Raw genomic sequence first — 26430 nt, 5'->3', positions numbered from 1 at the left:
TTACAATTGAACTAAATACGCGCGAGTTTTAGAAACTTTTTCCATTTTTTTATAAACCAAAAAAATTCATTTATATTTTATAAATTTTTTATAGTTAAATTATTTTTTGTTTAATTTATATTAAAATTCAATTTTTATACCTGTTTTTTGCATTACTTTTCAAGCTAACTTTACACTGCTCTCTCCCTATCTCTCTCTCTCTTACTCCCTTACTGTCTTATGCGAAGCAAAAACACAACAAAAATACACAAAAACATAAATACAAATTTATATATATAGGTTTTTTTTTTTTGCAAATAAAGCCAAATTTAATTTTAACTAAATTTTTTTACATAATATTTCTGTTTTTTTTTTTTTTTGTATTTATATATTTTTTTATTTTTAGTTTTCTTGATTTTTGTTTTGCTTGCATAATTTTTTTTTTTTTTTTTTTTTTTTTTTTTTAATAGTTTCTCAAAGTCTTATACGTTTCTTTATAGGGCAAAAAAGCATTTCATATAAATTAAATTAAAGAAATCAAAAAACAAACAAAAAACTTTGAACAAAAATTCTTACTAGAACATTTTTTTTTTTTTTAGCGTGCGCTGTGTGGCGCCACCTAGTGTCGCCCGCGCTAAGCTACGGTTATTCTATTTTCTCCTTCTCTTCGATTTAGGCATATTTTTTGTAGTTCGCTTTAGACGTGCGCATATAGCTAATGTACAGTTATTCTATACACATACATATATATAGAATTATGTTTACATAAATATATATGTATATATATTAGATTTACATAGATTACAATTTACAGTTAGGCGACAGAAAAACAACACACTCTCCCTTTTAATTGTTAATGTATGTATGTGTGTGTATATATATATATTTTACAGTTATATCATTTTACATATATATATGTTTATATATATATAAACATATATATCATTTGCTAGTTTTGAATACAATTTGAATTTAATTTATTTTAGTTTTAGTTTAGCTTATTTTGCCCCACTGTGCTGTGGCCGCTGCCCAATGGCGCCGCAGCTTTAGCTTCTCTTCTTCTTCCACTTCTGTAATTCATTTAAATTGTGACTAACTACGAGCTAAAAAAAATTTGTTTTTAAACTATGCCTACAAACTGCTGGCGCCATCTATCGGTGCAAGTAAGCACTAAATAAGCGCAGCTCGCCTGCACAGTGGGACATAAACATTTATAATTTTTTTTTTTCATTTTTTTGTTTTTTTTTTTTTTATATAAATATGTTTATGTGTATGTGTTTTTGTGGTAATAATTTAATTTAATTTAATTTAAATTAATTTAGTTTAAATTTAATTTAAATTTATGTATATATTTTTTCATACGTACTTCTGCTTATAATTGTATTCTATATATGTTTTTTGTTTTACACTCCCTCTCACCCCACTCTCTCTCTCACTCCCTCGCTCTCCCTCTCCGTCTATGTCCCACCCACCTTTTCTCTATTTTTATATATGCACAAATTGATCAAACATTCAGACGAGAGACGAGCACGAAAATTAAATTGTTAATTTGATATTTCAACAAATTTCGACACATTCCTTGCATTTCTAACTTATTTCTCAGTATGTATGTGTATTTATGGGTGTGTGTTTTTGTATATGTATATGTGTGTGTGTGTGTATCTTCTAGGTGTTTGTTGTTTGCACTAAATTTCAACTAAATTAGAATTTAATTTGCATTTAAATCTAAATAACAACAGTCACGACACGTGTTCAGCTGTTCAATTGGACGCTGTCTTTTTGCCCCTCACTGTTGTTGCTGTTGTTGTTGTTGTTGCTGCTACCGATGTTGTTGTTGCTGCTGCTGTTGTTTCCATTTGCTGTCGCTGCGCCGGCGAACTTCGCCGCGCTGTCGGCGAACTGTTGTTGGAGGCAGGCGAATTCGTGCTGCCGACTATGGCGAGGCTGTTGCTGCTGCCGCCCGTCGAGCAGGCGAACGAGGAGATGCTCGTCGTCGCAGTCGACGTCGCCGCTGCTGCATCGCTGGCGCCACCTGTTGTCATCGCCGGCGTCGAGCTAAGGGCCGCTTCGCCGTAGCACAGTTTCGACATGTTATCAATTGCCTCGACCCACTGTATGGCATAGCCTTGGGGATCGTCCAGATAGTAGGTGCGATTGGGCTGCAACAGAGAGAGAAAGAGAGAGCGTAAGAGAGAGTGTAACTGTATGTAAAGCACAGCAACTGGTTAGAGCTATGCATAAATACATATGCATATGTGTGTGTGTGTGAGCGAATGAAAAAGTGTGACCGAAAGCCATTAAAAACTATTGTCATTTAATGCGTTTTTTTGTGTTTTATCTGCGTTGCGTGTGCAGTTTTCAATGTCGCATATAATTGAGTTATTTATTGTTGTTGTTGGGTCGTAAACACGTGCCGTCGCTATAAACTGAACCCTCTTCGTATGTGTGTGTGTGTGCTTGTAGGTGTTGTTCTTTTTTTTATGACACTTGACGTCATCATTAGTCGCTACGGTTCAACAAACTGTCAGCAGCTGCGACTGCCACAAGCAACAGCAATATAAATAGGCCTAGAGCCAATAAAAGCGGAATGACAGCAACAGCAACAAAAATACCGCATAAAATACTAGAAACCAATTTACCGTATGCACGAAGAAGATCTTGAAGTTCTTGACCTCCGCTCGCAGCTCCGGGCTCCAGGGTATCTCGCCCTTCTTGATCATCTGCACGGGATCGATGTAGATGAGCCGCGGCCCCGTCGTCAGCAGCAGCATCCGCTTCCGGGCGAACAGACCCTTGCGCTTGTTCACCAGGCCGCGCTTCAGGATCACCTCGCCGTCGGCAAACGAATGCCATTTGTCAGACTTTTGTGCCTCGAGCCGCTGCAGTTTCTGGGCGTCGCTCAAGTCGAAGGAATCTAAAGGAGAGAGAGAGATAGATCTTTAGTAATGCATTCCAGTATTCCAATATTCCAGTGCAGCACTTACTTTTCGCCGTGGAAGGTTTTTGGGCGGGCGCTGCGGCGCTGCTGCCCACGCCCAACTCGGCGCTGAGCAGCCGCGTGATCTGTCGCTCATCCAGTCCCGGCTCCAGATCCCCGCTGATGGGCTGATTGTAGCTGACGCCGTTGACCGTGCATATCGCATCATCTTGGCTGACTCCGGGCAGGTAGGGGTAGATGGGAGGCGGAGTCTGTTGGCGCAGCGTTTGCCAGTCGATGCCGGCGAAGAAGGGATGAGCCCGGATGCTCTCGTAGTAGCCGAACTCGTCTTGGGCGCCCAAGCGCTCGCGGGGATCAATCTTGAGTAGCCGCCTAACCAGGTCCTCGGCGTCCTTGTCGAATCCCTGCGGAAAGTCCACGGCGCAGCTGAGGATCTCCTTGAAGATGACGTAGTCGTTGCTGCCCCTGAACGGCGGCAGACCCGATATCATCTGATAGATGATGCAGCCGAGTGCCCAGAGATCGGCGGCCGGTGTGATCGGCGCGTTCTGCAACACCTCCGGGGAGACGTACTGAGCGGTGCCCACGAAGCTACCCCGGCGCGCTCGCATGTTAGGGTATCGCCGGCGATTGCTGCGCACTCCCTCGCCATTGGCCGTCGGCGCCTCGTCCTCCTCGTTGTCCTCGTCCTCGTAGTCGTAGTACAAGCGCCTGTCGTCCTGCTCCTCCTCGTCCAGCTCATCGTACAGCTCTTCGCTGTCCTCGTCGTCGTCGTCGGAGCTGCGCGCGGAGCGCCGACGCCGCTGCCCCTCGCAGCTGCCGCTGCTGGCGAGCAGATCCGACGCCTGCAGGCGCTCGCGCGGGGTCATGACCTTAGCAGAGCCGAAGTCGGCGATCAGCGTGTGCATGTCCTCATCCAGCAGAATGTTCTCCGGCTTGAGATCGCGATGGACCACGTTGCGGCGGTGCATGTGCTCGCAGGCGAGCAGCAGCTCAGCCGCGTAGTGGCGTGTGCAGGCGGCGTCGAAGCTGCCGACGCGGTTGATGTAGGGCAGGAGATCGCCCTTGCGGGCGTATGTCATCACGAAGTAGAGGGAACGCTGGTCTTGGAACGTGCAAGAGAGATTGACGAAGCCTGGAACACTGGTCATCATGTGCATGACTTCGCGCTCTCTCCTGATGTAGTCCTGTTTGTGCTCTCGCAGTATTAGGCGCTTCTCGCACACTTTGACTGCAAGCAGAAAGAATAACGGAGATAACGGATTAGTCGATTGTGAAAACAGCTGAGCGCGCAGCAATGAATAGAGCCGCATTGACAATAACTGTAAAATTCCAATAGAGATTTTGCTGAACGATAGCATAAGGAATGCCCACACACACATACACATATGCCCATACGCTTATGAAAAGAGATGAGACAATTTATACATACGTTCGCGCACAGGCGACACTGTTGTCCAACCCAATATGCTACACTGTTGCGCCCTACTACCTTTTGACACTTTGGTGACCATCTCGAATTTCGTATACATATACACATGTATGTACACATATGTATGTGTGTGTGTACAGCTCAGCTGTGCAGGCGACAACTTTGTCGGCGCTGCAAAGCTTCACTCAACCAACTATCTAACTAGCAAGCTTTGATTTATGTCGCCTGTGCCCCTGTGGCTCTCGTCGCCTTTTCTGCTTTGATTTAATTTCGCTTTGCTTGTGTATATAAGTATGTATGTATGTATGTATATGTGTGTCTGTGTTTTGCTGTTCTTGTTTCAATTTGGCATACATATTCCTCGTGTGATTTATTGAAATGAATGCAAGAGAGAGAGAGAGAGAGAGAGCAAGCTCGCGAACAACGGACAATAAGGGAAGACAGTAGTGGAAGATGAAAAAAAGGAATTTGTTCAAATTGCTAAATTAACAGGCGACAATGGCGATGGCGGCGGCGGTGGCAGCGACGGCAGCGTAGCCAGCGGCAGCAGCAACGAAAGCGAGCGCGCTTTGGGAACTTGTTTGCAGTTACCCCGCTGCTCCCTAAGAAATTCTAAACTGGTTGTTGAACTGCACACACACAAGCACACATCAAGCTTGGCTGTGGAATCAGTTGGCATTGAAACATTTATTGAGCAAAAAAGAAAAGAAATACATACATACATATGTATGTATGTACATGTGTATGTGAAATGCTTATGAGATTTGGCCTATACTATTGACGAAGAGATGCAGAGAGAGAGAGGGGAAAAGGTTAACGGCGCTTTTCCCACTATGAATTATTGTGTGCTTTGTTCTACAGTTTTATTTGCAATTTGCAATCTGCGGCAATTTAAAGTGGAATATAGATTATCGTGCAGAAAACTTGTGGAAAAACAAAGAGAAAATAAAAACTTAAAAACGCAAAATTTGTTGATTTGCGAAAAAGCGAATAAACAACGTTCAATATAATAAATTACGTTCACTATATCTCTTAAATATGCCCAGAGTGTGTGCGTATGAATCAGTGTGTGTGTGTGTATAGGCAATAGAAAATACAAATATTAAATTTGGGTTTGTTTCTGCTTTTTTATATGTATTTTTTGCCTTTTATCAAGATCTCAACTGAATTTTGTTTTGTAGTCTAAAAAACAAATCAGAGGCAGATAAGCTGACGAGTGGTACACACACAAACATAAACACACACTCATATGCATACACAGACGCATTCTAACGGTAAAAAAAACAGCCGCAATTATAAGATTAACACAAATAAAACAACGTGCGCGATTTTTTTATGCGTTTTAAATTTCCCATGCCAAAAAAAAAAAATGCGAGACACGGCAAAAAAAAAGTGCGTAAAAATAAAATTGACCTTGAAATTGTTGCTGCTAATTTTTTTCTCATTTTGTTTTGTGAGTGCAAATTGTTTGATTTTTGTGCTGATTGGAATTGGAATGTATTGGAAATGAGTGCGCGTGTATTTTGCCTCTTGCTTTTTGCTATTTTCTTTTGTGTTTGGTTTTAATTGAAAAGTTGTCACATTATTTATTTTAATTTTTGCGCGCCGTTTGTTAAGCTGCGTTTAAAAAATTAACTTTTTTCAATTTTATTCTGGCGGGTTTAATGCCCTGATAAGACGACGAAAGCACAGCCTTGAACTTGATGTGGTGGCAGCGGCAGCGCAAGTGCAAAAAGCAACAACAACAACAAAAAGTAATAATAATAAAACATAAAAAAGTATCAGAAACACACATAAGTAAATAGCAGCTGGCGAAAACAAAAAGAAGAACAAGAACACAGCATAAATATTTGCCCAATGTTCCAGGCGTGTGTTTGCCCCACTGATCTGAGCGAACGCGTCAGAGCGAGAGCTAAATTCCAAAATAAGTGCAGTCCACACACACACGCGCACACAGAGGCACTCGTGCATAAGTGCATATGTGTGCGCGTGCATTACAACTTGTTGCGTCTCGAATGGAATGCAGCACAACGAGTTTGATAGAGAGAGCGAGAGAGCGAAACTGCAATGCAGTGGGAGACATAAATTGCAATAGTAACCAGTTGTGGAGTCAAACGATTCTATAAATAAGACAGAAGACTCAACTAGAGGACAATGACCAAAAAAACCAATGAAAATAGAAAACTGTACACAGCAGCAGCAAATGCTGCTGGATGACATTCCAGACAATGCACACAGAGTTAGAGAGCGAGAGAGCGCCAAAAGTCATAGTTAGTTAATTGGGCGCAAGGCCGTTTGGGTATGTTTTGGAATTGGAACACGTTAAACAGGAAGTCAGTCGAGGTGTTTGAACTGCAGCAAGACAGTGTAAATAAAGATCAGAGAGAGAGAGAGAGAGGGAGAGCAAAAGGAACTAAGATTCAAACGCAGGCAAGACCACGGTACGTATGCATGTCAGTGTATGTGTGTGTATTTCATTTTTATTTTTTTGGGGTGCAATGCTTGTTTTATTATGCCCGTTGTTGTTGCTATTGTTTCAGTGGAAAAATTTTGTCTGGAAATGTCTTTTGATTTGTTTGAGAGGCGGGCAGGGTGGTACGGGGCATGGTGTGGCGAGGTGCTCTGCAATAAAACTGATTACTCGCGTCTGATAAAAGCGAAAAAGTAACTCCACCAAAAAGCGACCCACGCGACTTTTTTTAAATGCTCTTACGTTTAATTTATTGTCAGGACGGCGAATTGACATATAAAACTGACACAAAGATAAAAGTCGATTGTGAATTCGCCGCGGCGAATCAAAATTGTGTATGTGTGCCATTTTGGCATTGTTTCGCATTTCAATTTCATTAATTAGAGACTGCCGCCCAAAATTGGCAAAGAACATTGGCGGCGGCGTTTCCCCCTCCTCCTGCTCCACATCCTCCTCCGCCTACAGCATTCTCCTTCTCGCTCTGTCACTCTTCGGCATCATGCTTGCTCATCATGTGACGTAACTTGATGTTTCGCTTGAAACTCATTTAAATATGTCGCGCATAAGCAAACAGCTTATGACAGCAGGAAGAAGAAGAAGAAGCAGCAGCAGAGGCAAAGGCAGAGCACGGCTCACAGGTAGCCACCGAACAGGAGTAGTTTTAGTGGAAGGAAGGCTAGTGGAATGGGCGGAATGTGGGAAAGTGGAATATGGCAAAGAGCGCGCCTCTCATTATTGCTGCTGTCGGCTGAGTCATAACAGTTCTGTTGTTGTTTTACTGTTATTGTTGTTGCATGCCAAGTTTATTGCCCTCTGGGCAGTGGGAGAGGGCGGGGGCACCAACGACATGTTGACGGCACGCAAAGGACCTTCTTCCTTATTTTTTTTTTTATTTTTTGAATTTGGTTGTTAAACAAACGACAATTTGCACAACAAGTGAGCAGCAGATAGTGCTATCTCACTCTCACTCTCTGTCCCATACTCCTTTATTTACATGTGTGCGTGTGTGTGTGTGGAATAATAAAAACAAGGCCAAGGCACAGGCAGCAGCCGACTTCCTGGCGCGACTTAATTTGCTCGTAAAAACAGAAAGAGGAGAAGGGAGAGGGGGCGAGGGAGGTATGGCTTAACAGGCCTCTTGCCACGTGGCTCCATACTTAACAAACGGCAGCTGCAGTACATAAAAACAAAATGTGTATTCACGCAGGTGCAAACTGAAGAAGCAGAAGCAGCAGAAATGGCAACAGAACAAACATTGTTATGAAACAACAGCTAAGAAGGACATGCGAAGAGGATACGAGTTGAATGAACCAAACTAATACGAAAGAAAGCAAAAGAGCAAGCGAGACAGTCAGAGAGAGATAGAGAGAGCGAGCTGAGGTTAAATACCCTTAAGACAGCTGCGACTGCGCAGCAGCTGCTGCTGTAATTAAAAATAACACACGAAGCATAGAGGAACACGAGAAAAAGGAGCGCTGAAAAAGTAACAAGACAAGACAAGAGAGCAGCGAGCAGAGCTGGAAGGAGGGAGGCAAGCGAAAAGAGCGCTAAAATACATTTTTGCAAGTTCAGTGGCCAAATAAAAGTGTGGGAAAAAATTAGAGTAGATTTCAGCGTGTATGTGTGAGATATGGGAAGTTTTGAGAGCATGGAATATGGGAAGTTTTGAGTAAGCAGTTCAATGTCCGATCATACAGACATACATATGCATGTGTCTGTGAATATAACAGTGTCTTCCAGTAACAAATTGCAGTTCGTCGATGCGTAGGTGCGACAACTTCACAGTGTGAGCATGATTAAAGAAGAAAAGCAACAGCTGCTGCAGCTGCGCAGGATAAGGGCGAACGAGCGAACAGCACGTGTTGAGGCTTGAAGTAAGACAAGACAAATCTCTCAGGTAAGAAAAACGGCTACACACAGCTGCGCGCAACAATAATTAAACACGAACTCACATACATACATATGTATGTATGTATGTATGTATATACATACACATTCGGGTTTGCTAGCAATGATGAAATAGCACAGCAGACAATGTGAAAATGCGTAAAAAGAATTTGCGTAGCGCGTCAAATAGACGCCGCAAAGCAACAGCACACACTCACACACACGCTCTCTCTCTCTCTCTCTCTCTTCTCTGCTTACCTCTCACGCATGTGACACAAAATGAAAACGAAAACGAAATTTCGCTGCGTTCATTGCGAATGAACGTGTCAAGGGGGCAGGAGTGAGGTATACCCCCTCAGCAGGGATAGCAACTGCGACTGCGACATAGAGTGGGCGTTACAGTTGGCAGCATGTTTGCAGACAAGTCCATAAAAATGTTTATAAGCAAATTAAGAGCAACAACAGCAGTTGTGATACAAGCTGAATTCGGTTTGCGCTCGTTTCCATTGGAAAATGTGTGCTAATAAAGCACAATAATAATAATAATAGTAAACAAAAACAAAGTACAAAACATATGTTGACCTTCAAAAAGTGTGAGTGCAATAAACAAATGTCAATGTTTTTTCTTATTATTATTATTTTTGTTTTTGTTTTTTTTTTTTTTTCAATATGCAAAGTCGAAAGTGCAAAGTCATTTCGAGCTGAGATGTAAATGTTAATTTTCCAGTAAGTGTAAATGAGATGGACGATAACAGCAGAAGCTGCTGCTGCTGCTTCAGTTGCTACTCTGCTGCTGTTACGACTGTATACGACTGTTCTTCTGCCATCTATTTTTAAACACAAATTGAGCCTCCTGACAGACAGCAAAACAACAGTTACACAGCACCCCCACTCTTGCGCGCTCGCTCGCTCCTAAGCGCCCTGCCCGCAAAGTAAGTACACAGAGTTGTTCTCTCTCCCTCTCTCTCACCCGCTTCCTTCTCGCCATACCTTGTTTACATGCACCTGATGCAGCCTCTGCTACTGCTACTGCTACTGCTACTGTTGTTGTCCCGTTATACTTGGGCTTTATCGGCAACAACAAACTGAAAAAAGTCAAAAGCTTATTGCAGACACGCGCCGTTTGTGCGCGTTTCACTTGTTTTTGTTATTTCGCATTAAAAGAAAATATAAAACAAGAGTGGAGTGAGCAGCGGGGGGAGTACAGAAATAAAATGCATACAATGCAATTTGCAGCTGCGTTTGCATTTGCAAGCAGCGCGCGACACGTGCCAAAGCCGCGACTTTGTTAGTTTATTGATTTACCGTTGTTGTTGCTGGCGCAAAATCTGAAAGCAAATTGGCTTAGCACAAAAATAAACAGCAAATTGCATGCAAGCGCCACACCAGAGAGAGAGAGAGAGAGAGGGAGACAGATATGAATGCGCTTAGATAGTTTTTGTTGCTGGGGAACACAGTAAGTGAAACGTGAGACGCAAAAGGGAGGCGGGTGCCATTCCGTTCCTGTGCTGACCATCTCTCTCCCTCGCACTGACGCACCAGCAGCAGCAGCTGATCTTGAACGACGTCAGCTTTTCGCCTGCTGTGCGGTCTTTTTGTTTCAATCGATAAACAAACAAATTACAACAACAACAACAACAACAATAGAGCAAAAACTGTCGTCAATTGCGTGCGGGCGTCGCTGTCAGCATTATCAGAGCAGAGGAGACGACGTCGACGTCGACGTCGCTGTTGCTGTTGTTGATGTGTTGATTATCAAAAGACGTCAAAGACAGCGCAGAGTATGGGTGTATGTGTGTGTTGCCCCTATTCATAGCTTTTGTGTGAGATAAAAATGCCATTAGCCTAAGTCTTGGGCTGTGCGAGCTGTGATGAAATTTCCAATAAATATGTATGTATGCATGAATATTTATACATCAAAACAAACTCGAATGAGCTGAGTGAGCAGCAGACGAGCGAGCGAGAGAGAGAGAGAGAGATAGATGCACGTGATTGCCGCGTGACCAGCAAAAATGGGATTATCAGCAACATTTCTATATGTTGGTCTCTCTCTCTATCTTTCTTCCTCCCTATCTGTCTTTGACAACTTTGTCGCCTGGCACATAGCATTCGCATAGCATTTGCCAGCCGACAAAAATGCAAAAAACGTTTTCACAACAGCAACAGCTGGTTTCAGTTTCAGTTTGCGTTCGTCTCTCTCTCTCTCTCTCTCTCTCTATCACTCTCTCTCGCCTGTTCGCTCTCACTGTGTGTGGTGTGTGTTTTGATTTGTTGGCAGCCGCCGCCACAGCAGCAGGTGACTTGCGTTGGCGTTGGCGTTGGCGCCGTCTGCATTTGCGACCGCATTTCGCGCTAGTTGCTCGCCGGCGCCAAGCAGCCCCACAAATGCTGTCAATGGGGCTGGGCGTGTGGGGGGTGGCTTAGTACAGACTGGCACAGGTGTGAATGAATCAAATTCGAATTAAAATTCAGACACTCTGCCAGCCAGTCAATCATTCCATCAATATCTTGGTACGGTACTCACTTGCATACTCTCGACGCGAGTGTATGTCCACGGCCAGGTAAACCATGCTGAAGCTGCCCTCGCCAATGTAACGGCCAAAGATGAAGTCGTTGGGCGAGCGGCGAGGAGGTGGCGCGACTTGTTGCTGTTGTTGTTGTTGCTCCTGCTGTTGTTGTTGGTGCTGTTGCTGCTGTTGTTGTTGCTGCTGTTGCTGCTGCTGCTGTTGTTGTTGTTGTTGCTGTTGTGCAGCTGGAGGCGCTTGCTCCTGTTGTTGCTGTTGCTGCTGCTGCTGCTGCTGCTGCAGCTGACGTTGGTACGACGGCGACTCTCGACAACACATTCTAATGCGCTGCGGCGTTGACACAACTGACGAACTGTTGCTGGCCACGGCTGCTGCCAGCGGCGAAGTATAACCTGAGAGAGCAAGACAGACAGAGAGAGAGAGAGAGAGAGAGTGTGCGTTAATGCGTGAGCAACTTTTTGATAGAGACAAAAAATGATGCTTACCGTTTGTCAGATACATGTTGCTGCGGCAATAGCTGCGATTGTTGCTGCCGCTGTTGCTGTTGTTATTGTTGTTGTTGTTGTTGTTCTCTGTATGGCCAGCAGGCGTTGCTGCTGTTGCTGCTGATGCCGAGACAGCGCCACAGCCGCAGGTGTGGTGTTGCTGTTGTTGCTGTAGTTGCTGCTGCTGTTGCTGTTGCTGTTGCTGTAGGCGCGTCGCTGTCGTCATAGCGCCCACAACCACCAGCTTAAGGGCTGAGAAATTTGACTCACTTAATGAAACGGCAGTTGTGGCTTTTTCTTTTGGCATCGCCGGCATTGTTGTTGCCGTTGTGTTTAGTTGCTGCTGCTGCTGCTGCTGCTGCTCGATGCTGTTGGCAGCAACGTTGCTGCTGCTGCTGCTCGAGGCAGAGACGACAACGGCGGCGGCGGCTGCAATGCTCGCGGCGCTGCTTGGCGATTGTAACTGCTGTGTACCGTTAATCTGCAAGAGACCGTAGAGAAGAGGAAGACTGTGAGAGAGCGCTTCGAATATGGAGTAATAATCAATCAGTGTGAGTCGGTGTCCCTCTATGTGTGTATGTGTGAAGGTGTGTGTGTGTCTCAGTTGATTTTGAGAACGCAATAAATTAGCGCGCAGTCGCGACCAGCCTAAAACGTAAGTACAAACTCAACAAAAACAAAAACAAAGCGACAAAGCGGAACTTGAAAGAAAGCCACAATAGCAGAACAGGTCCCACACACACACACACACACGCACATGCTGAGAGTGCGACAGAGACAGATAGCTATTTATTTGAGCTTTTTAGGCCTATGCTTTAGGCGCTGCTTCTGCTGCCGTCGCCATTGACGTCAAGTTCAAACTTGGCATTTGCTGTCTCGCTTGCACGCCTTGGCTGGCCATTGATGTTGTTGTTGTTATTGTTCCGGGTTCAAGGACTTGGCTAGCATAAAAATCTAATCAAGTTCATTGCCCACCTGTTTACATTTCTATTAACCATCGAGAATTGAGGTGAAGAAATCGCGTTTCTGTGGCGTGATCCGAGCGGATCGGGTGCGGACCTGGGGCGAGGGGGCTTTGGGGATAGGGTTGGCCCAGACGTCGTCGCGTTGTCTGCGACGGGTTTTTTTCCTGCCGCTATCGTAAAAACGCAAAATTATCAAATTATGCAAAACGAATGCAAAACAAAAGCAAAAAGCGCAAATTCAAATCAAATAAAAACAAAACAGAATTTAAATAAAAACAAGGTGACCAAATGCGTCAATGAAAGTCAGCAGCAGCAGCAGCAGCCGAAGCAGCGACTAATTCAAGTCGAAATCCACAATGGAAAAATGGAACCGAGCTTCGAGCACACAAAAGAATGCGTACAACTTGACATTTTTACAGGGTATAGTGAATTAATCAGCGCAATCAAATGCCAAACTGAATGGAATCGATGCTAAAGCAAGTGCAGTTAGAGCTCACTTTCTGTAGGTCGCTTTTGATTGGCAAATCGCGTTTTTGACCCCAGGGAACTTGGGTACTATAGCAGCTAGATTGTTCAGATTGGCGTGTATATATACTATTAGGCAATAATCATATCAATATTATAAACGTGCACTCGACAACTATGCAGCAGTAGCATTTTCTGAGAATTACAGGGTATATTCAAGGCGAAAACCTTATAATTATAAGGAAACTTGACATATTTCAGAGTATCTCTATAGTCAATACTTGAGATCTATACAGAGAGAAACAAGTTTCCATTGCAAACTATTCCCAGAAATGAATTGCAATATACAGAGTATCGAATTATGCAATACATTCGATATATTTCAGAAAGAAATAACAGAAATTAATTAAATATATATTTATTGACTTTTTATATAAACATATATTTATTTTTGAACTCGGCCGCAGCCTGGTTTTATTTGGATTTCGACATTTTATAGCTCGAATCTGATTTTTGATTTCTGATACGATTCGATTTGATTTGATTTCTGATTTGATCTTTCCTTTTGCTAATTAGCTACATTTTGGGCCGCATCTGCGTCACAGAGCAAAACTGGTTAAAAACCCATAAAAAAATATATAACACAACCATATTGAATGAAGAAGAAGCAGAAAGAGTAACAGGAAATGTCAGCGCAGCAAGCGGCAACAAATTGCGAATTCTTTTAAAAGATTCCCAGATCTGATTATATGTATATATGTTATTATATTCTATATGATCGGCTGATTGAAGCTTGTCAGCTTTTGCAGTACACTGAGCGACAAAGGCAGAAGTTAAGAATGCTTAATAAATGTATTTCATTTATAATTTACTTAATTTTAATAATTCCATTTCTTATAATTTATGTATTGAACGGATTTTTATACTATATACATTATATTTAGATATTTATACTTTATATAACATCAGAATTTACTAACTTCACGTACAGTCCACTCTTTTCTGCCAGTGTATCTAGCAGAATTATTTGGAAAATTTTCAAATGAAAGCGAAGAAGAAAATCACAACAACAACAACAACTGGAACGCGCCCCCTCGTTTGGGGCGTATGCGTGGGCGTGCTTAGCACAGAAAACATATGACCGAGCCAGGGGGTATGCCAAGCGCACACATACCCCTCTCTCTCTACACACACACACACACACACAGGCATGCTCTATATATACCTATAGATCTATATATATTCTAATGCGATCCGATCTCTGTCGTCGTCGTCGTCGTCGCCGTCGTCTAGACGAAAATGACATTTAAATGAATCTATTTTATTGTCGCTTCGTCGCCATTTCAACACAGAAGCCCACCTACCGCTGCCACGCCCCCTTCTCGCCCACTTTGATTTTATAAATAAAAATGTTCGTCTAGCCAATTGAGAGAAAATAGCAGCAAAAAAAGAAAAAAGCGAAAAGAAATGCAAAAAATGCAGTGGAAGCGACGTCGGAGAGAGATCGGATGAAGGCGGCACTACAAGGTGTCTATTGGCAGCCTCAAACAGCACAAATTGCGCTAAATATACGCAGACACAGACAGAGAGAGAGAGAAAGAGACAGCGATAGAGGAATACATAAACAAAAGTGTTTATTTAAACATAAACACGAAGAAGAGCATTAACTATAAAAGAAAATAGATAGATACATCGGGTATATACATATATGTGTATATATGCACATATAAAAGATTATATTCCGATTTGGTTGCATGGAACGTGTTGTTGAGCACGTAAGCCCAAAAGAGAAAGAAAAGACTGAAGTTAAGCCGAGAGTGACGGACTAAAAGATACCAGACATAGGTGTCTATAACTGTGATTGGTATTACGAAAATGACATGAGTTACCAGACAGAACAAAATATGATAAACTCGCCCTGAATTCCCATTCGCAATGGATTCAGGCTATGCCTGAGAACTAGTATTAGTTACAGCTGTTCAATCGAAACAAGTTAGACTACTTATAGCAGAGATCTTACCTATATGAACTAGCCTTAACTAGTCTGATCTAGTCTTTTAATGCATTTACACTGAATTTGCTAATATATTTTATTATAATCAGATACTGAATTAGAAACTCAGAATCTGTTAGGCATATCATATTTATATATTCTACCCAGAATCACTTGAGAGCCAGACGAAATTCTTCTGAATGAAACTGTTAAACAAATCGCATAATATCCAACTATTACCATCCCACTTGAATCCTCTCCTCACTCTTGCTCACTCACTCACTCTCTCTCACTCCCTAGCTGAAACACCTTTCACTTTTTTCTGGTATGCGTCTAATTTGAAAGAAAAACAAATTCGCTGAGATGAGAAGAATTTCGCATGGAAAAATTTGCAAAAATTATTTTTGTTAAGCATTTTTTTGATGTGCGTGAAGCTATTTATAGATGAATTAAAGATACATTTGTTGTAGTTGTAGTTGTTGGGGGATCGAGCGAGTGTATCTAAATTATTATAATTTCTGTTTGTTTTTATTTCTATTTGATTTTTTTTTTTTTTTTTTTTTGCGCTCTGGCGACATGTTTAGCATAATTTGTGATGGACGTGGAGTGGGGTAGGTTTCGCTATAGACCACGGGCAAACCCCGATCCAAGTTCTGTATACATATAATGTATGTGTGGTATATATATATATATATAGATATAGTGATTTAATGATTCTACGATTTTACGATACCTGCATTGAGAGAATTCAAAATGAAGTTGTGGGGCCCGCGGCTTCCTTTTTCGGCGGCAACGTGTAAAAGTACTGAGCACCGAAGGTGAGACACAACAGCAATAAAAGGCAAAACAGAATGTTGAAGGAAAAGTGAAAAGAGTTGAACAAAACGGAGAAAACGATTTGAACGTGTTACGGCTTGGGATAAATAGTTACGCAGGATTTTTCGTTTTAATAACTAAATCAAGGCCTACTGCGAGCTAAACCAAACCCAAATCGTAAAAAAAACAAAGCAAAACAAAAATAAGAAATGAAAAAAATACAAAAGTCACACGTAAATAACTGTTGTTTTGCTTCATCCTCTTTCTGCTAAGCGGAAGTTGTAAAAATGCGCTTATGAATGAAAATGCACGCAATGCAAACACAAACAGAAACGCAAGAGGCCCAACAACAAATTCAAAACAGAAAAGCAAATGCAAATGCAAACTGCAAACATTCCAATTGGAGTAAGCGAGTGAGCGAACGTTGGCTCACTCGCACCCACATACACACGCCAAAGCTCGCTCGCTCTCTTCATCTCTGTTTGACTTACGTCGTTTACATTGGACGCGCGCTCTGTTTGTGTATTTTATGTTGTAATTGCGTTTTACGGTACAAATTCCAATGGGCCACGCACTGAGAGTCTGCCACACTTAGTAAGAAGAAGATGCGCGCGCGTATTTCCTTATCTGTGTGCGTGCCTGCCTGCGTGTGTGTGTGTGTATTTAATATATTTTTGCTTACACACAATTTCTCAGCACTTATTTGCACTTTAAAATTTTTTGTTTTTATAAAACTTACTTTAATTTATATATTTTTTTACTTTTTCTATTAGACTTTTTCGCAAAGGCAAAAATTTCCACGACGAATGAACAGGAACACACACGAACAAGAAAACGATGATGACGTTGTTGTTGGCAGTATGTATGTATATATATTTATATATGTGTGTGTATTTAGGAACTTCTTTTTAAGCTATTGAACGAATTTAGAGCGAAGCACAAGAACGCAATGAAAACGAAACCACAAACACAACAATTTATGAAACGAAAACTTTACTGCTGCTGCTGCTTCCTTTTATTTATTTATTTTTTTTTTTATGTAATTTGTTTGGCCTTTTGCGGTGTATTATTTAATCGCACAGAGAGCAAAGCGCGAACACATACATTGATAATCAAAATACACATACACACACAAGTTTGGGGCGTTTCGCATGTATATGTGTGTGTTTTTGTGTGCGTGCGTCTGTTTTGAGCGAAACGCGTGCACAATCGAAACGAAACGAAACGTCCGGTTTCAAAGCGTCACAAAAACTAATCAGAAGTGAAAAACACAAAATGATGTGGGCCCCAACAAGCCAGCAGCAGGCAGCCGCAGCCGCAGCACCAGCGCACGAGAGAGCTCCGAATAGAGCAAGAGAGAACGAGCCGAGTCAAGCCGAACCGATTCGATGTTATGTGCATAATGGGGCCAAAGCAGCGCAGCCGCCGCTCAATGAGATTTGTGGTTATTGTTGTTGCTCGGCGCTGGCGCCTTCAATTTTTTTCTTCTTTACAAGGCGAACAAGTTGTGCGTCAGGTCGTGAGAGTACACAGCAGCAGAGAGAGAGAGAGAGAGAGAGAGAGAACGCAAGCGAGCTCGTACAAGAGAGCGAACCTAAGCGCCTGGTAATTGTAGGTTTTAATGCTTCATAATTGTTGTTGTTGCTGTCTGTATATATGTACATACATACATATGTAATAGTGTCTAGGCTTTGCCATAGACATAAATGGCATCCACATAACAATCGCCCCGACCCCTTGAAATTAAATGCTACCATCCACAACAATTCAATCCACACACAGAGAGAGAGAGAGAGAGCGCCAGTAAGCGGTTTGTTTTCGTTGCTCTTTTTCTGTTTTGTGTTTTTGTTTTAAAGAGGCACCCGCATTCCTAACTGTAAACAAGCAAGAAGAAGAATGCATGCGCTGCCGCTGCCTGGAAAAACTCGTTTTTCCCGCTGGAAAAATGTGTGCACACACACAAACACACACGAAGCATACAACAAAAAAAAAAAGAAAAAACAACACAAAAAGAATTTCAAGAATTTGTAGCCCACAAGAGAGCGCGTAAAACGACGTCGACTTCGAGATGTAAAAATAAACAACAAAAGTCGGGTGGAAAAACACGAAGCATACACGCATACACACACACACACGCACACGCATATCGAGCGTGTGTAGGTAGGCGAGACAAGGACAAGGAAGCGGAGAACAAAACAAAATGCGAGTGTGTGTGTATGTGTTGAACGAAAACGAAGGCAAAAGACAAGACACAACACAGGAGACAATAATAACACTACTAAAAACAACAACAACGGCTGGGAAAAAGCCTGTAGTAAACAAAACAAATGGCGGGCGCGGCTGCGACGGCAACTGAGACGCCGACGGCGACGTCAACGTCAATGTAAATAAATATTATAAAATATGCATCGGTGTATGTGTGTGTGACATGCACAAGTGAAAGGCGCAAAAGGAAACAAAGTGGGAGTGGGCAGAGCGGGAAGCTGGAGAACGGGCAATGAGCAGCGGTAAGGGAAGGGGAACAGAGGCCGATTACAGTAAAAATGAAATAAATAAATAAATTTATTTATTATTTAGTTGTTTTCGTCTTGCGCTCATTTTAATTGTCAATAAAAACAAACAACAAAAAGCAATTAAAATCAGCTGCCAGCAAAACAATTTTTATTCTGATTTGTTTGTTTTGTTCAACAATCTAACAACAATTTTCTAAATACTTTTGGTTTCGATTTTTAATTTTATTTTATTTATTTATTTTTTTTTTTTTTTTTGCAAAATTATGGCCTGTCAACATTTATTTTTAACTTTCATATATTATTAAGCGTATAAATAAGATGTAATAAGTTTAAAAATAGGATTGAAAATAATATTTTATTTTCGTTAAAGTTTGCATACTAATATTTATTTTTATTTTAGTTATATATTATAAATAATTATACTTTTTTTTTGTATCGTTACTTTATTAATATTATTTTCAATTATTTTGTACATTCAGGTTTTTTTTTTTTTTTTTTTTAGATATATATAATTGATATTTATAATTTTCTCATTCCCTACACAATTTATTTATTTTTTTTTCTTTCTCTTGAAATTGGTTTATACGAATTTAATTTTATTTACCAACAAATAATAATAAAATATTAACATTATTTTTATAGGATTAGCCTTATTTAAATTTTGATTACACTATTATATTTTATTTTTCAATTATTTTTATTTATTTATTTTTTTTAGTTTTTTATATATTTTTTTTATTTTCGATTTTTTATTTCAATTTGTAAATTTAGTATTTTATTTATTTCTTTATATTGTAATTAAAATATATTATTTTTTAAAATACTTTTTATTTTAACTTTTTTAAAGAATAATTGAATAGCTTTTGTAATTTTCTCGAACAATTGAGAAATTGAAAATTTTCCGAGACAAAACTCAGGCAAAACAAAACAAAACCAAATTTCCTTTAGCTTTTATTAGGGAATTACAATAATTTCATATAGGCCATAAAATAATACACATTTTTTGAGTCCGCTTTCGAGGATTGTTCTTATTTTTTTTTTTTTTTTTTTTCTTTTTTAGTGAAACTTGGGTTGATCTGAAAATTTGTGGTTAATATTTACCTTAATGGACTTTAGTTTTCGCACAACAAAATTGTTGATTTTATTGGACCAGCTTTTGCATTTCATGAGTAGGCCGTTTCGGGGGCTGCGGGGCGGTGGGGCTGTTGGATAGGAGCTTCGATCCTGAGCCAAACAGAGCGCACGCACACACACACGGATACGAACACGGACACTAACACTGATACTGAACGTTACACGTTACAATGTAATGGGGTTTGTAATGTGTTTGTTTGGATTTTTTTTTAATTCAGTTTGCTTTTTTCTTTCTAGATTTGCATTTGTTTTGAAGAGGTTCCGTTGTATTTGGTAGGCTCTTTGCCTTGGCTTGCATTTACTTCACCATTTCTTGAGTTTACAGTTAACATTTAACAGTTATTTTGGTTTTGACTGAGTGACGAGAAAATACAATAATATTTATGTTTTTGATATTATGCTTCCTTTTACAGTTTGGCGCGCGCGTTGCGAAAAAATCCAAAAGGAGAGTGTGTAATCGAACACACAGTGAAAACAAAAAACGAGAATAAACAGAAACGACAGCCGACAGGCGATTTATTTTGTTGGCCCGTTTGTTATATATCTTGCTGCTCGCGAAGCGCACTCCGAACCAAACGGTGAAAAGTTTTAAATGATACTGAACGAGCTGGAACAAGACGCTAGCGAGTAAGCCACAGAAAATGTACACAGAGCTCTGCTACTGCTGGCAAGTGAAACACACAAACGCACACAGCCAGACAGAGAGAGAGAGAAGAGCAAAAGAGCGCGCGTTTCATTTCCAAATGGGTCGCTTGCGCTGTGCTGCTGTGGACTGTGGGCCATTCGCTGTTCAATTGCAGTGCATCAAGTCTTCCTTGCTGTCTCGCACACACACACGCATGGACACGAATTTATGTACGGACAGCGACGCCGGCGCCAAAGCAGCGCATGCACCGTTAGAGGCATTGATCGTACGCAGTGCCAAGAGGAATAGCAGAACACCAGCGACGCTGCCCCAGCTTGCCTCTTCGCCTATCATTGAGCTCTGATTTGCGTATAAAGAATCAATTAGCGTACCGTTATTTCGCCTTGCAGTTCGCTTTAACAGTTGTTGCATTATTTATGGCTAAATGACGCACTTGTTTTTGTGGCACAATTGTGACTCAGTCAGAGAGCATTTCTTTCTCGAGTGTTCGAGATTTTTGCTCTCTTTCTTCTTTTTCCCTATTGTGCATATTTGGATTTTGTTCACTGCGCCCAATTAAAGACACGAATGGAATTTCAACTATTTGCCTCCGATCGAGCTGATGCGATTCATTCTGTTGCAACGCATTCCACAGATACGCTCCACAATTCATTCGCGCGCTGTCACTTTTCACAGAGTGAAGAGAGCCAAACATGTTCCGTTTCCGAACTGTTTCTTGTTTTGGTTTCTATTTCAAAGTATGTGTATCTGTGTGAGTGTGTGCAAAGCGCGCGCATTTTTCATGCCACTGTATGTGTAGAAATTCACTTGCTAGCTGCTGCGCTGCTCTCGTTTGCTTTTTTACTACAAAACGAACGGAAGTTGAACATGCTGATGAGCGAGAGGGCAAGCATGCGAGTGCGAACGGGACGCAGCGAAAACAAAACATTAAATTTAAGGGGAAGCTTCATTTGAGGCCAGCAGCCGCTGCAGGCTGCACAGCCAGCAGCGCAGCGCAATGTGCTGCTTACGTCGCAGTCAGCGTCATTTCGTCACAATTTTTTGTAGCCGTTTCGATGTTGTCTTTCTTTCTGCTGTCGCATAAGTTGAATGCAAGTTGTGCATGATTTTTTGTTGTTTTCGTTTTGCAACAATCTAGAAATTTCACCTATGCGAATGTGTTTTATGCAGGCCCATAATCTATCTTAGCGGTACGATTAGATAATTCTACTAAAATTAACCAATTGCTACGATATGACAGGCTCTCAAGATTATGGTGACAGCTCGAGCACAGTAATCACTCGAAAAAGGCAAATCAATTAAACGGGAAATTTTCTCCGAAACTCAAATTGGCATTTTCAGTTATAAATTACTGATATAACTGGTTCTTTTTGGTAGTAAAGTCAATAAGAAATATTTTAGACTTTTCTCATGTTTGAAAGTCGAGTTATGAAAGGTCTATTTATATTATCTTGTCATATTTTGACTATTACGTATGACATAACTCTAGCATATGATAGGATATTATGAATTATTACCCCAGAGACGGTTCCCGATAAGTTTATCAACAACTCGAGTTATGAATAGGTTATAGAGCTAAAAATAGAATTTTATGTATAGACTGGTAAATTGGAACATTTTTTGCTTGACCTAATATGAGTATATAGTGTGAGTATGTTCCATATATATCATGTATTTCAGCCGAAACTATCCTACTATACCAACTGTTTTCTGGGGTATTTCGTACGTATTCAAAAGTCCCTTTGTTTGATACCAATTTCATGTCAATCGCATGTCAGAAGCTCGAGTTAGGCATAGGTATAGTCATATCTCTTGAACAACTTCTGTTGAACTTGAATCAAAACTTTGCTAGTAAGTGTGTGCACGGCTAGGTGATACTCTGTATTATAACATGTTAAATTAGTTCTTCACTCGAAAGTTTTGTAATTTACATCGAAAGTCCTAAATACGAACGTGCCAAATTTCTTTGAAATGTTATTTATTTTTCCTTAATTTTTATTAGGAACTTTGCGGTTTCTGAGTTCTGGAAACTTTCGAATCGTAATATCAGTTTGCAGTACCACTTAATTCATTTCATTCGGCTAGATTTCATAGTTCACATATGTTTTTATTTGATAGTATTTGTTATTTATGCGTAAATGTTGATTTGTTTTAGGGGATTTTTATTTTTTATTTTTAGCTAATTCATTTGTTAATGAGCAAACAAAAATTTTTTTAGTTTTTTCTCTAAATTTTATTTGATATTTTAGCCAAAAATATTTAGGAAATTAGCATTTTTAATGGGAAACAAGACGAGACACAATGTCGCCTAGGCAAAAGCTGAAAAAATATTTCATTTGCATAAAAATCGTGCAAAGCCTGAAACAAAAATCTCGGTAGATATTGATTATTGATTCTAGTTGTTGTTGTTGTCGTAGTTCGCTAAGCATCAAACAAGAAATTCCCAAAAGAAACGTTCTACTAGCTCGACACTGACTGACTGCATGATACTCGCTTCCAGTACAAAACCAAATTCTAGATTTACCAGCTTGACTTGGCTAAGAAGGAGACTAATATAGACCGACAGACTGACGGACGGAATGATAGACGGAGAGAGTGAGAGATAGAAGGACAGACAGACATACGGAAGGACAAACGTACAAGCAGATGTTGGATTGTCGGAAACGGATAAACGCACGGAAGGATAAAAGACAGATACAGAGACAGTCCGACGGAATAAGAGACGGACAGAGAGACAGATAGAAAGAAGACACATTGTCGGTGGGCTACACAGATGGATAGAGAGACAGTCCGACGAAACATATAGAAGAAGGAAAGACAGGTCTACGGAGGGCAGATTGTCGGAGATGGATGGACGGAGGGTCATAAAGGAAGCGCGACACCTGGACGAACGGACAGTCCCAGGGAAGAACAAGCCGACGAAAGGACAGCCTGTTCATGTCAGTTCATGTCAGCTCCAATCATCCATTGCACAAAACCTATATGCTCTCTTTTCGCTTCGTGAGCGGGCATCAAAACTGAAAAAAAAGCTTCGCTCACGCATTCGTCGAATCATTAGCGCGAATTTCAAACTTGATAAATGAACGCGGCGCATATTTGCTTTTTCTAACTCTTCCTCTTATATTTTTAACTTTTTTCTTTTTTTAAATTTATTTATTTTAGTTTTGTTTGCACAGAGTTCACAGTTTTATAACGCTTTGATCACTTTGTTCACCTGTTCCGTTTAATTGGCTCGCGCTCGGAGCCGGTTCCGAGTGAGTTTTTCGCTAGCTCTTTTTGTTTTCTGTTTTGTATTTTGTGTCTCAATTGAAAAGTTCAACACACACTTAGTTATCACTAAGTTAGGCCCATTAATTTAGCTTTGACCCTGGGCTGATCGCTTGCCTCCTTTATATAGTGCCTAATTATGTATTTGATTTAATTTTTCTTCCAGCTTTGGCATTTTGTGCAGTGAAAGCGCTCGGATTGGAATTTCTTGGCCAATCATTAGTTAACGAAATGGGGGATATTTTTCTATATCCATCCATAATTAAATTTACATTCATATTCATTCAAGCTGCAGGCGCTTTTTTACCCAGAGAAACAAATAGTTTCCATGGGCTGAAGGTCGTCATATCTCATAGTGACACGCAGACCTATGCATAACTCGACTTCTGCTGAAGCCACTCACTAAAAATGTTCAGTGTATGTGCGGGAATAGATGAACATAAAGCGTACCCAATTTCAGTTAGTTTGACTTTACCGAGAGCTAGTTACAGATATATATATATATACATAGGTGTTCATAAGAAATCTATTTAAAGTATCCCAAATGAATGCAATCAATGCCACAGAAATAAACATAATTTTATGAAAAGATACTTTCCATGTAAAGATATTTTTATATATGTATATCGCTGATATTCACGAGGAAAACGGCCATAAAGTTTGGAGGGCAGCATTCAATTTGCAAAGTGTTTGGCGCCATGGGGCGTGAAAATGAAATTGGCGCCAAACGAATTGGCAACGCTCAATTAAAAATATAAAGTACAACTGTGTATTAATAAATTCTAAACGCAACGTAACTTTGTTCCGAATGGAATGGAGCACTACGAGCGACCCGCAGCCCCATCGACCTGTGGGCGTATCTAAAAGATATTGCATAGCGCCTGCAATAAATAATTGACAGAGGCGCCAAACGACTGCACACCGAGGGACGAGGGGGAGGGCGCGGTCGGCTGAGAGGGTGGGGCAGCAGTTGCAATTGGCGGGAAATTTCAATTCGAAAGTTTCATTTTTTTTACAGGGGAGGAGGGGGGAAGGGGCGCATACTCGAGTGCAGGTTCAACTGGGTTATTATGGAACCCCACTGCCCACAGATACCACGTTGGGGTAGTTGCAGTTGTGCAGAGGTTACGGAGAGGGTTTGCCTAGACTTTTATTACCTGGGATTTTTCTTCAGCCACTATTTGGTATTTATATACCAAAATTCAATTTAAATAATTTCTTGTTCTTAAATTTTGTAATTGCTTTTGCTATTTTTTGTAGTTAATTAAGCTGAGAAAACTAATTAAGTTATTGCCAACACTCATATGTATGTATATAGAGGTGATACCCTGTAAATGCTTGTAATTGAATGAACATATTTATCCATACATATGTCAGATTATATTCGAGTACTACGGAGTATTACGAGATATATACAAAACTCCTTTGTATGAGAATCGCATTTATTTACATTTCTCATTTCAGTTTATAAACATTCATTTTCCCATCTCTATCTCTCTCCCCCTCTCTCTTACTCTCCCTCTCCCTCTCTCTTTTTCACTCTGATTGACCAAGCTAATCCTTCCTCCGTCTTTCTCTTTTTTCTCTCACCAATCTCTCTTTTATGTATTTCTGACTCTTTATTCGCTTCGTATTCTCTTGTCCGCTCTTACTGATTTCCTACTCCTATTCTCTCTCTTGCTCGCTCTTTCTCTCTCTCTCTCTCTCTTTCTCTCTCTCTCTTTCTGTCTCTTTCTCACTCTATCCTTTTCTATTTATGTCTATTTCTCTCTCTTTCAATCCCTCATATCATAATAATAATCAGACTTGTTATTCCTGCTTATCCTAATCTGCTCTCTACTTCTCTTTTTCTTTCAGTCTAAAAATAAAATCCAAGTGGAAAGCAGGCTTTGTGGAAAATTCTGGTAAGTTCTCACTTATAAAATAATCATATAGAAACCAATCTCTTTATCAATTCCAACCGTTTTTTTTTTCTCAGCTCAATGCTTTTACAGGGTATGATTGCAGTCAGTACTCAATCGCCTCTACGTTTGGCTTTTCCCTTTCGTTATTTATTTTTTTTCTAGTGCTTTTCACCCATTTACGAGCATTTTCTTGAAGCGCAATTGATGATTGCATGAATATGTTTTCCAATTGCGTCGTAGCGAAAATGTTTGACCGTCTTTGCGGGAGGGAGGGGGGAGGGGGTGGCAGGGGCTGGGGCAGGGCCAGGGCCAGGGCTGCGGGTGGGCGGAGGAGGAGATGAGGGGGCGGCAGTCGTGGGCGACACTTTGTTGGGTTTGTTGCTTTTCTTTTTTTTCTTTTTTTTTTTCATTCTAGTTCTTTCTCAGCTGCTGTCGCTGCTGCTGCTGCTGCTTTGTGTTTCCTTCTGCTATGCTGTTGTTGTTGTTTTTGTTGCTTCTTCTTTTTGCATGCAGCTGCGCAGCACTGACAGCTGCGACGACATGTGACCTTTCTATGGGGCGGCGGAGGCGTGGTGGCCGAAGGTGAGAGGGTTGTGCGCCATGTGTCTCTCTCGCTCACTCTCTCTATATGTGTGCGTGTGTGTGTGTGTGTGTGTGTGTGTGTTTGGCATTGTTTTGGCTGTGGCTGTGGCTGTGGCCAGTTTTTGTTGGCGCGACCTTTGCGCTGACATTTGTCGGCCCTGCCCCCTCCCCCCACCCGCTCCTCCGCTGACCCAGCCGCCTTAATGACTTATAGCCTAGTATCACCTTTTTCATATCCTGCCCTGGGAATCCTTGCAGCCAGACATCGATCTGTGCAGACTTTGCCCGCAAAATTCGCACAATTATATTAGAATTCTGTTTGTTGTTGTTGTTGTTGTTTGATTTATTTGTATTTTGTGTTTCAAGAGTTCAAGAGCGCGTAATGTAAATGCAAACTGTCGCTGACCGACTGAGCTGCAGTTCTGCTGC

At 41.0% G+C, this 26430-nt stretch overlaps 1 protein-coding gene and 1 long non-coding RNA gene across 6 annotated transcripts; one reads left to right on the top strand and one right to left on the bottom strand.

The window, feature by feature from the left end:
- Positions 1-414: 414 nt before the first annotated feature.
- Pdk1 (Phosphoinositide-dependent kinase 1) lies at positions 415-26430 on the bottom strand. 5 transcript variants are annotated; one of them, XM_089466408.1, is made up of 7 exons: positions 16447-18860; positions 15873-15944; positions 11717-12197; positions 11231-11623; positions 2964-4148; positions 2619-2893; positions 415-2138 (listed from the first exon to the last, which is right to left on the bottom strand). In XM_089466408.1, the coding sequence occupies exons 2-7, from the start codon at positions 15876-15878 to the stop codon at positions 1740-1742; spliced, it is 2739 nt and encodes a 912-aa protein (XP_089322534.1). In that variant the 5' UTR covers positions 15879-15944; positions 16447-18860; the 3' UTR covers positions 415-1739. The 5 variants fall into 5 exon arrangements, with proteins under 5 accessions (XP_089322534.1, XP_089322533.1, XP_089322532.1 ...); XM_089466407.1 differs by lacking the exons at positions 15873-15944; positions 16447-18860 and adding an exon at positions 26227-26430; XM_089466406.1 differs by lacking the exons at positions 15873-15944; positions 16447-18860 and adding an exon at positions 19570-25380.
- On the top strand, positions 15482-19226 carry LOC149268946 (uncharacterized). Its single transcript, XR_016269597.1, has 2 exons — positions 15482-15750; positions 15837-19226. It is a non-coding gene; the product is annotated as an uncharacterized LOC149268946 (long non-coding RNA).

The sequence above is a fragment of the Drosophila arizonae genome, chromosome 4, assembly GCF_054131065.1.
Source record: "Drosophila arizonae isolate 15081-1271.41 chromosome 4, UAZ_ARI_1.0, whole genome shotgun sequence".
In the NCBI taxonomy this organism is placed as follows: Eukaryota; Metazoa; Arthropoda; class Insecta; order Diptera; family Drosophilidae; genus Drosophila; species Drosophila arizonae.
This window is presented reverse-complemented; position numbering and strand designations above follow the sequence as displayed.